This window comes from Crocodylus porosus, unplaced genomic scaffold (genome assembly GCF_001723895.1).
Source record: "Crocodylus porosus isolate Cpor-Errol unplaced genomic scaffold, CroPor_comp1, whole genome shotgun sequence".
Classification (NCBI taxonomy): domain Eukaryota; kingdom Metazoa; phylum Chordata; order Crocodylia; family Crocodylidae; genus Crocodylus; species Crocodylus porosus.
The window spans coordinates 7,739,248-7,750,772 of record NW_017728886.1 but is presented as its reverse complement, the minus strand read 5'-3'; the positions used below and the strand labels follow the sequence as shown (position 1 = coordinate 7,750,772).

General features: G+C 46.6%; 1 protein-coding gene across 1 annotated transcript in view; it reads left to right on the top strand.

Annotated features, from left to right (window-relative positions):
* The first annotated feature begins 447 nt into the window (after positions 1 to 447).
* GARS (glycyl-tRNA synthetase) overlaps positions 448 to 11,525 on the top strand; it is a 31,375-nt gene continuing 20,297 nt past the window's right edge. Inside the window, exons 1-4 of the mRNA XM_019529962.1 lie at positions 448 to 630; positions 4,530 to 4,632; positions 7,945 to 8,086; positions 10,131 to 10,219. Coding sequence (XP_019385507.1) covers positions 463 to 630; positions 4,530 to 4,632; positions 7,945 to 8,086; positions 10,131 to 10,219 — 502 coding nt within the window. The 5' untranslated portion in view covers positions 448 to 462. The remainder of the gene's footprint in view (positions 631 to 4,529; positions 4,633 to 7,944; positions 8,087 to 10,130; positions 10,220 to 11,525) is intronic.

Genomic DNA, 11,525 nt, shown 5'->3' with positions numbered 1-11,525 from the left:
GTTTCGTGGGTCACTGATCGCGGTACACGATGGAGGGGCTGGGGGTGGAAATCCTATCTATGCAGGAGAGAAAAACCTTCCTACAACCTTCTCAAGATGATGACGGTTAATTTGTCTTTGTGGCCTTGTACCTGGATTTATCATTGATTGTGTTTGGTTCCTCCAGTGCTTTGATAGCTTGCTGTCTTGAAATAATAACCATTCTGCTTTTTGTCATCCCTCTCCAAGACCATTAGACAGACTAATAATTGTGAATTGTGGTGGTGCCTATTCAGGACACCTTAAAAAAACCCGAGTATGCACCCATACGGAGATGCACAACCGTGGCAGGGAGGTGGGGGAAAATTCACTTCGGAAACTCGAATGATCTCAAACTCTGCTGCTGTGTGCACAAGTTTCAAAGTGCCCCTGCCTCATCCGCAGCCTCGGCTTGTATCTGTGGGGTGAGCAAAGTCCGGGGAGATGGTCTCTGGGCCGGACGTCCAGAGCAGAATCCTTATCTCCAACTCTCGTCTCTTCTTCCTCCAGGGGGAACTAGTAAGAAAGTTGAAAGAGGAGAAAGCTCCCCAGGTGGACGTAGACAGAGCTGTAGCAGAGCTCAAAGCTCGGAAGAAGACCCTAGAAGCCAAGGTAAGCATCAGAGTTAATTCCAGGTCCCAGAGAGTTTCCTGGGAGCCTCCTTGAAATGTTATCAGGTCACCATGTTGTTAAATATGGACCTGCAGGCTTAGAGGGTTATAACTAGTAGCTGTTGTATTGGTGGAATCGCAGAGAGCTTCTGTAAAAGGTTAATATATGCTCAAGAGATCCCGGGTAGATGCCATGCCCCCCCACTCCGGCTACAGATGAAGGCAAACCCTCCCAAAATCCATACCAATCTGACCTTGGGATTAAATTCCTTCCTGGCCCTAAATCTGGCATTGGTCTGATGCGGAGTGGAGGGGCAAAACCCTCTGGCTGGGAGCCTTCACCTTTAAATCCTGGCACACCCCAGTCAAAACCCCCAGCCTTGGTTGCAGCCACCACCCAGGGCCTCTGCAGAAGATTTAAAAAAGACCCCCCGACACGTGTAGTAGCAAAGATGGGGTAGGCAGCAGGGGTCTGCCCTTCCAGCCCCATGTGGCAACCAGCAAAGCCCAAAAGCATAGCGAATATCCATAGCAGAACATAGGTGTAGGTTCTTGTACAGTAGTACAAATATACCTAGATCATCCCCGTTCTTGTCTTGAACACCTCCGGTGACAGAGCCTCCGCAGCTTCCCACGGCCGTCTGTTCCACCGCCTCGCTGCTCTAACAGTGAAGAAGTTTCTCTTGATATCCAATCTGCTGAAACCTGCTTTCTTCATATCTTTGATAATTCCTGATGTCATCAATGGGCTATTTCATCCCTTGCCTCTTTTCAGTAAACTGGTTAATTACCGAGGAAAGCTACAACTTACCAAGCAGTCACTAGACACCTGATTTTTTAGTTATTTTAAAGAAATGCATTTTTTGTCTGTCTTATGGATAAGAACTCGTATCACTAAAAGGATCATTTTTGTCTTTTTTTTAAATCCAGTGTATATGTCTCTTTTTGTTTACTTTGCAAGAGGCAAGGATTTTTGTGGGTGATATCTTTTACCGCACCAACTGCAGGCTTGGGATAGACTTAGACAACCTTTTGGATATCACAGTGCCATTTCTCAGGCTTCCTCGGCTTTGTTGACTTTGGCACTTCTTTCAGCGCGGACAGTGTGAATCGAGCAGGTCACTTTTTTTGCTTGTACTTAGTCTCACCTTCAAGGTCCTTGTACAGTGTTTAGGCTTCAGACTCGGCAGTGAGGATGTTTTCATTTTACGTAACTTAACAAAGATTTTCAAAATGTTTCACTGTTTTATCATTTTAAAATTGAGGACCAAATATATGGCGCCTCCCTACTTTTTTTATTTATTTATTTATTTATTTTTACCAGATGCAACTCTTCTCTGAAAGGCGACTTAAGTGAAACTGTGGGGTTCTGGGTTTAGTATGCAATTTTTGAATCAAATTTTGCTCAGTGTACAAAGGGACAAAAACCTCTCTATTTTTACAATAGCTAGTTCCCTAAACTTACCTTTAGATTTGTGGGCGAGCAGGGAACTCTGTCCTCTGTGTCACCCTAGAGCTCCCAAAAGAGAAGAAAGGAGGTGAGGGGGAATCCATAGGGAAATTCTCGGTTATATTTGTGCAGTCTCATTGCCCTCAGGGATATTGTTCATAAAACAAAGGCAAAACTCACCCTCATATTTGGAACCTGATTATCCATTGGAGCACCTGAATCAAATCCAGCTCCTTCTGCTAGAGCTGCAAAGTCAGCCGGGGTGTTTCTCATGTCCGTGGCTCTTGAAGTAAGAAGATGCCATTTACTTAGTCACTGTTCAGTGTAGATCCATGTATTATAACCCAGGATTTGGTTATGACGAGTCTCATCTGCAGTGACTGACTCGTGAAATGTGTTTGCTGGTGATGTCTCACAGTTCTTGCAGACTTCATGCAGAGAAGCAGTGAGTCAGGTTAGAGTCTTAGCATCCCCTTCAACCACACCTTATTCATGGGAAGAAGGCAGGGCAGAGGCCAGGTGGCAGTTTCACAATTTGTGTGGGTTTTATCTATCTTATTCTGGGATGACCTTGCAACAGCAGCCTGTGTTCTCACGAGCGCCAGTCTCCATTATTGTAATTCCCTTCTGGCAAAGCTTCCTGCAGTGCATTGTCATCGCTTGCAACTCGTGCAGATTGCAGCAGGCGGCATGCTGGCTGCCACGAGCCTCTGTGATCATATGACATTGGTCCTTTGACATCTGTGTTGGTTACTTATAAAGGGGAAGTGTGGTGCTAAGTGAGCACTGCTATCGTCTCAGCCAGTAGCCGGCACCCTTTCCAAGCCATATGCTGGGACAACCCCGTCCCCGTCTGACACGGATGGGTCAGGGAGTACGGGGAGGGACTTTGACCGCACGTCAGTGGTCGTGGGCCTTGCCCTCCCCGCTGTACTGGGGCCAGGCAGTGCGGAGCTGCACCCGTGCCACCACGGCTCCCCTCCTGCAGCACCCCCAGCTGTGTCCAATGCAGCTTCCCTGCTGCATGGTCCCAGTGCAGGTGCGGACACAGGAAAAAACTGCCACAGCCAGAAGGCCATCTACGAGCCGTATGTTGCCAGTCCCTTTTCTAAGCTATTAATGTTTAGGACGTGTCTGTGGTTTGGATTTTCCTTTGATCAGTGGATGAGCTTAAGCAGACCAGTAGGTGAACAAGCCACCAGCTCTGGTGCGTAGAACTTCCCCGGACAGCTACCCAGAGCTTCCTGCCCGAAGTTGTAAAAGCGCTTTCTGAAACCCAGCGGTTAGGAGAGGCTCCATTTCTTCCACTTAATCCCTGTAACGCAGCCAGCTCTGCAGCCCTCTTGACCAGGACCGCACATGGGTTCCTGAGGATACAGTCTGTGTCCCCCTTTATTCATAGCCAGTTTCCATCAGTCCGTCTCAGTGTCATTTCCTTCTTGCCCTTCTCTCCCAGAAAAATCCTGGTAGTTTTCAGAGTTGATTGATTGACACTCTTAGAGAGTGACTTTCTTAATTTACATGTAAAAGCTTTTGTTCTGGTGCTGCCTACTTTTTTTTTTATTATTATTCAGAGCAGTGGCCTTGTATCTTATACAAATTCACTCATGCCAACGGGAGCTGCAGATGCTCAGTATCTCTGGAAATCAGGCTGCTTTTGTAGCTGAAAGGTAGTAACACAATCAATGGAGACGCAGCAGGTGGGACTTGGGATAGGAATCCATTTATAGGTCGCGAGCCTGAAGTGCCCTTGCAGTTGTTTTCAACAAATGTAGGTATTTGTTGGGCGCAGCTTGTTCAGAAAGTGTGTTGACAATAATTGCCTAAAACGGGAATGGGTGAAATAACATCTAGTGCATGTGTCCTAAAGTCAGCTGTTGATTTCTATTACTAATGTCACACTACAGTACTTGGATAAAATACTCGCAGCTGTATTTGCTCTCTCTGTTTGACTTCAAGGAATGAGGCAATGGACACCATATGGAACACTTTCCTAGATTTCAGTTGGTGCTACAATTAGATTATTTTTTTTTTTTTTTTTTTTTTAGTACCTTTAGCCTTTATTGTGTTTTACAGCATCCCACAGGTCTCAGAGGGAGAGTGCTTTAGAAATAGTTATTTTTGTACATGTGGCTAAGTAGGTTTCCTTGATGGATCACAGGAAGGATGCTTTATTATCAGAAACCTTCCAGTGAGTTTCTGCTTTTCAGAACTTGGCAGACTCAGTGTTCTTGCACACGATGCCAGAATCCAGCATTTGACCAGTCATTACAGCAGTAAGGCATGTCAGTCCCAATTCAAACCCTTCAGCCTGGGAGGTGAGCAGCCTAGCTGAGTGCCAGCTTAGGCGTTTTGAAAATGCCTTTTGCAGGTCACTTTGACCAGAAGCAAGGATTCATTTTCCTGTTAATGCCTGGATCCATTATGTATTTTCTCTCTGCTTGTTACAGGAACTGGCTTTGCAACCCAAAGATGATATTGTGGACAGATCTAAGATGGAAGATACCTTGAAACGGAGATTTTTCTATGATCAGGCTTTTTCTATTTATGGAGGTAATGGCTTACACCAATTGCATCTAAATCCCATTAGGGTAAAGTCTGTGTCTTCTCAAATGTTTTCTGAAGTGCTTTGCTCGGTCCTAATGCTATCTTAATGGTGTTGTGAAACATGGCTGGGTTTCTAGAAAGTTGGCTTTAAATAATCTCCTCCTTTCTCTTTCAGATCTTGGGCTTGAGCTTTTTTTTGTGCTTTCTGAATGCAGAGATGTAGGCCAGAGAGTGAATGTCAGCTGTATGGGGAATCTAAAGGAAATAGGCTGCCTGGGAACCTTTTGAAAACTGGGCGTTCGTGTTACTTCCTCATCTGTGCCACTTCAAAAAAAATCTGATTTAACCCTTGTGCCAGGCACTGGTCAGCAGCAACAAGGGCTGGGTTCAAATTTCAGGGTAACCAAAAGGTTTTTTTTTACTGTGGTTCAAGCTCCCACCTAGAAACCTGGGATCATGAATTTGGCTGGGGTGCCAACATAAACAAAATCCCTTCCTTGCAAGCAGTATAAACACAAAAGGACAAATTTATTAGAGCAAAGAAAACACCAAATGCAGTTTAAACACTCTTAACTACAAGGTACAGTCTCTAATTTACAGTCTACCCCTCTCTTGGGGGGACTCACCCAAAGGGTTAATTCTCGATGCCTGCACCCCTATACCTGCCACAGCATCAGATTGGACAGGGGGTTCACACCAGAGGGTCTTATGAGCTGTTCCTTGGGGTTTGCTGCGCCTCAGGGACCTGCTAGTGAGCACTGGTCCTTCTGCAACGCAAGGGGTCCCTTGTTGCTCCCTGGGAAGCTGTAGGGCGCTGATCTCCACTCCCATGTGGTGGCTTTGAGGGAGTGACTGCGGCTTCAGTCAGCATACTGCCGTCTCAGAAATCCTAATCCCAATCTGCCCAACTGCTTCATCTGGGCAGAATAGCTGCAAAGAACTCAAAAAGGAGCCAGGCCTGTCCTGCCATGGGGCCTGCTACACCGCTAGGCTGAGACAAAGAAGCTGCTAGTGCAACCAGAAGAGTCGGGCCTGTTTGTACCAGGGCCCAGAATAGAGCAAGGCACAGCCACACAGCTAGACTGAGATGCAAGAAACTGCAATGGCATCAAAGAGCCAGGCTTCAGTCCTGGCCCAAATTTGCCCCAGGGATAGATACTCACATGGTGTCATCCCACTCAAAAGAAAAGGGGGGCGGGGAAGAGGGAGAGGAGAGGAGCCCAAACTTTGAGACAGACTCTTTCTCCCTTTACCCCAGATTTCCCCTCCACATAGCTCCAGCTCACTCCCCCATCCCTCCCCATGGGGAGCAGTTTTCTCCATTTTTTTGGTTTGTTTGTTTGTTTCAAGGGCCAAATCAGTTCCAAATTCTATTGGGCAAAACCCAGTAGTCAGCTCCAAGTTTCAAATGAGCAGAGCTCAGGTCCATGTGTCTCTATCACTAGGCAATTATCCCCCTTCCCAGGCTCATTAGTGGGTGCATCTGTGTGTGCAGTTAATGGGACTGAATATATTCTGGCTCAATTTGAGCTCCAGTAACTAATCCTAACATCACCGTCTACACATGTGTTTAAGCACAGTAATTTACTGGAGTGCCAGATAGTCCCATCAGATCCAAGTGGTATCTGGCAGCACGGTAAATTAGTCTATTGCACCCTAATTACCATGCACATGTAGACGGTGGTGTTTTACTGTTCAGTAAATTAGCCTGCTGTGCAGTAAAGCATCTTGTGTAAACATGCCTCCTCTGGGGCTTCAGATGCTCCCCAAATCTATGGCCAACATCTTACGTGCAAGCCCAGGGACCCTGGGTTTCTGATGCCCTCTAGTCTCATTTGCTCTTAGCCAAAAGGCCAGGGAGCAAGCCAGGGGGAAGGCAAGAAAGCAAATCCCTCATTACTGCAGAATTGTGCAGTTGAGTCTCCTGCATCTGGAGAAACTCTCAGAGGTCAGCAAACCCAGAGTGCAAGGGACAAGCCTCACCCCTGGAAAACCACTTCTTACCACAAGAGGCCTGGTGATCATGGTATTTCCCCTGCCAGGTTCTCCAGCTCCCAGTACAGCTGTCTAGCTCTGCAGCTTCCTCAGCTGCAGCTGGAAGACTCCTATGTACCTTGGCATAACATCACCCCAGGTTTTCCAGTCGGGGATTGCCATGCTTCCAGTGTCTGTATTGTCCAGTTAATTTAAATGAAAACTGCCCGGTCTAGTCGATCAAGCTCAGGATCTGCTCTGCCCTGCTGCTATCAGAGTGAAACCAACAGCAGGCTGGAGTCCAAAATAAAAGCCACAGGTTTCACAGCACTGCATGGGGCATTTTTGGCCTCTGTGCTCAGACAGCACGTTCCTCCTCAGTTTACCCAAGACCAGAATGCATCAGATACAAAGACATAATCATATTTAAACTACAGCAGTATACACAAGAACACACTTTGCAATACAAACAAAATACCCAGCAACGTGAAACTAGAACATCTTTGCAGGGCAAAATGGTTTGTACATTTTGTGTGCGTTACGCTGAGATTTCATGGATGAGCTTAATGTTAACAGGTTGCTTAGATATCACACCCTGCTGTAAACTTCAGATCTTCGTACTCTGACCATGGTCAAAGAGTTGTATTAAAGCAGTGGACAAACTGATTTTTAAACTTTTTCAAAGAATTATGTTCAGAACTCATTTGCTTATAATAGAGCAGTCTGTTGGGGTGTGTTTCCTATTTGACTTCAGAATCTGAATTGCATCTTCTGTGTGGTATTTACTGGCCTGTGGGTCAGACCTTTTTCTTTCTGTTCTCTATTACTGTAACAGTGTTTTCTCTTCCTTTTCAATCTACATTTTAAACCGATGGTTGTAGGATACACAGCTGTTACAATAATCATTTGCTCTTGGAACAAATTATCCCACTTTTCTTTGTATTTGGCTCCCTCCTTCGATTTCTTTTCCACCTAACCTGCCAGCAATCATTTGTTGGTGGAGGAAATATGGTGTATAAAATTATAGGAAAATATAAGTCTTTTTATTGGAGGCTTTTGCTATAGCTTGATCACTTTTCCCTGTCTGAGTGAAGTATGGAAACCATTCCCTCAATCCTTTTAAGTGCTGAGTTCTGCCCGCTTCTAGCAGTCTGCATGTTCATCTGCTACACTGCAGGTGTGCTAAGGCAATGGAACACGTTTCATTCTTGTTAGTCGTCATAGCTAGTCTTTCATACTCAATTAATAACTCCAGAGTGACCCCCATGGAGTGGAACTTTGGAATGGGTGGGCAAAATTTATATGCAAGTGATTATGTGACCCCTATTTTTATCTCTCTCACAGGTGTCAGTGGCCTTTATGACTTTGGGCCTGTTGGATGTGCTTTGAAGAACAACATTATCCAAGCCTGGAGGCAGCACTTTATCCAGGAGGAGCAGATCCTAGAGATAGACTGCACCATGCTCACCCCAGAGCCAGTCCTGAAGTAAGCATGGACGTTTCTTTCTGTAGGGTGTGTTTATTTCTGGAAGTGCTAAACTATTTTTCACAGGCTTCTTTACAAATAATCACAGGGACATGAGACTAGGTTCCCTGCATTTGCTGGCACATTAGTCTGTTGCAGTACAGACTAATTAGGTGTCTGTAGTCAGGCAGGTAACTGGAAACTTCAAACAACAAGCCTGTAAAGGTGAGTAGGTACAGTGAGCAGATACTTATTTTAGATACACACATGGGCCCTGTTAATGTAATACCTGAGCACTAGGGATGTAAATACCGATTTAAAAAAAAAAATTCCTTTAATGTGTTGTAATTACAGTGGTTAAACAGTTAATTGGTATGACAACTGCAGGCTTGGCTGATGTGGGGCTGCTCTGGCCCAGCCTGCAGGGAGCCCCTGCTCAGCCTGGCAGGGCACTTCTACCCTCCCAGTGTGCAGCGGGGACTCGGGGCTGTTGGGTGTGCTTTGAAGAACAGCTTTATCCAAGCCTGGCAGCATTCTCACATTCACAGTCCATCCAAGCCTCTGCACGAGCCAGGCAGGTGAGTCCTCTCCAGGCTGTGGAGCGGGGCATGCTGTGGGGCTGAGCTGCAGGGTTGGGGGAGCGGCCTCACATCCCCTCTACCTCCACTTTGCCCCTCCCAGGCCTTGCAGCTACCACAGGTCCAGCTGGGGGCTGGGCCCCCAGCAGCCGCAGCAACAGAAGGTGCCGCATCCGTTTGGGGACGAGCAATGACTGCAAAAAGCGGCCTCTGACTTGCACGCTTCCCGGAGAGGGAGCTGAGCTGCTTTCCTTTTGGACAGCAGAGGAAGGGGAAGAGAGAGGGGAGGAGAAACTAGTACCTAATAGCTAGGCTCTGCTGACCCCAGTGCAGCTGCTTGCAGCTCCCCCGCTGCCTGCTGCGAGCAGCCCAAGCTCTGTGGTGGTTGGCGGGGGCCTGCCTGGAGCCTGGGCTGCTCATGGCAGGCGGAGGCTGCAAGCACTTGCACCGGGGTCTACAGAGCCTAGCTATAGGTACTAGTCCCCCCTCTTCCTCACTCCTCCCTCCCACCTGCCTTGCTGCCTTCCGGTTCCTGCTGGAACATTGCACAGCTTCACTTTCCCCTTCTGCTCTGCCAGACTGTGCCCTGCTCTGTGCTAAATGATAATGGGTAAACTATAGCTGGTTATCCCTGGATTATCAGTTAAATGTTTAACTGTTCACATTGCTACTGAGCACCTCACAATCTTTATCCTCAGCAATGGTGTAAGGTAGGGCAGTGCTGTTATCCACATTTTACAGATGAGAAACAGGCACAGAAAGGCTCAAAGTGGCCTGCCCATGATCTTGATACATAGGAGATAATGGACCCTCTGGATCATCCTCACCTTCCATGTAGAAGAGAGCTGCAAGGCAGTAATGTCCACGTAGCTTGATCAGTTGTTTCAGCCCTGACTTACATGGAGCACCGCAGATGGTGAGGGTGCAAAGCAGCTTGCATACCCTGCCCATCTTAGGATTCTTTGCTAAGAGTGCCAGCAAGGGGGCTGAGTGTTGGTGGATTTTATGAATTGCGTGCTTACCCACTAGAAACTCAACCAAGACCAGGAAGTTGCTTTGGGTTGCTGTGTAAGTCATCAGATGGTAAAGGCTTTCTTCCAACACCAGCTTGGGTCAAACTTGAATTGGTGAGAGAGGAGGTGGTGGGGGGGTTATAACCACCTGTACCACTGACTTCCCCTCACCGTTGGATCCTTAGTGTGCTCCAGTAATGAGTTGGCGAGCAAGGGAGATAACATGCCACTATTTAGTCGACTCGGCGCATGAGCCTTAAAGTGAGGAAGTACCCATCTTTTCTGAAGGATCAGGATGGTCACAAATGATTGCTACTTAATATAAACTGTAAATTGAAGGAAGAATGAATCTGCATTTTTACCTTGATTTGGAGGGTAGCTCCGTAATGTCAGTCTGCTGTGGGCTGACATACTACGCTTTTGCTGTTCAGTGGTAAAGTTTTGTGAATCTAAATGTGGTTTCTCCTATTCTAGGACCTCTGGCCACGTAGACAAGTTTGCTGACTTCATGGTAAAAGACGTGAAGAGTGGGGAGTGCTTTCGTGCTGATCATCTCTTGAAAGGTGCGTTTCCTGTTGGGAAACCAGTGCTGGCTGAGAGATCCTTGTCAGCAGTTTATGCACTGTCAGGGAATAGGTCCTGCTTTACAAAGGGATAGAAGAGATTAGATGTTAACTTGCAAGAGATTTACTAGCGGTTGTTCAGCACAGGTGACATTCTTCCCAATGACTAAGACAGCTACCCCATTTAAATGTTATATTCAAATCTTAACCGATGCATGAGACCTTTGCATTAGAGTAACCTTTATTCGGTAGTGATAACAAAATCAGAATTCTGTTTTTATATTAAAATTTATCTTTTCAGGTCCCGTATGTGCTAAGATCATGTGATGCAGTGGTCTAGTCAGTTTTCTTTCCTGACAAATGTAGTCCCTCAAGACCATGCTTCAGACTGATCAAGTTGGCTTTAGATAAAACCTGCATTTTTTTTCTCGGGTCTCTCATTACACTGAATACTGATTCAGTTATAGAACACCATCGCCCCTCTCACAGAGAAGTCTGTTATAAAGTTATTTGAGCTTAATAGGCCCAGAATTTGGTTTGCTTGGGGTATATTGAATGTGCGCGCTAAGCATTTTCTCAGGGCTGGAAAGTCCATGCAGTACTTTTTCCATTGATTATGTCTTTTTGTTCAGGAATCCTAGCAATGACAGTGGGAACAGGCCTGCTTCTTACCCAGCACCTTGCCAAACAAAATGTTCATAGTCTGGCTCATGCCAGGTGGGCTTCCAGTGTTTTACTTGGAGAGTATTCTGTGGTTTAATAAATATAATATATATATTTTAAAAAAGCCTTTAGAAAGTAGTCTTTATAATATTTAACTTAATTTTTCTCTTCCTTAGTTTCATAGTTGGTAGGGTCAGAAGGGACCTGAGCAGATCAACAAGTATGACCCTCTGCCATGGGCAGGAAAGAGTGCTGGGGTCAAACAACTCTAGCAAGGTGATTGTCTAGCCTCCTTTTGAAGACCGCCCCCCAGGGTAGGAGCCAGCACCACTTCCCTAGGTAATTGGTTCCAGCTCCTAGCCGCCCTGACAGTGAAGTAACGCCTCCTGATGTCTAGCCTGAACCTACTCTGTCAGCTTATGGCCGTTATTCCTTGTAACTCCCAGTAGTGCTCGGGGGAACAGGGACTCTCCCATAGCGTGCTGGTCCCCCTTGGTAAGTTTGTAGGTAGCCACCAGATCCCCTCTCAGCCGCCTTTTGTGGAGGCTGAACAGGTTCAGGTCCCGCAGCCTCTCCTCGTAGGGCCTGCCCTGCTGCCCCCTGATCATGCGAGTGGCCTCCTCTGGACCCTCTCCATGCTGTC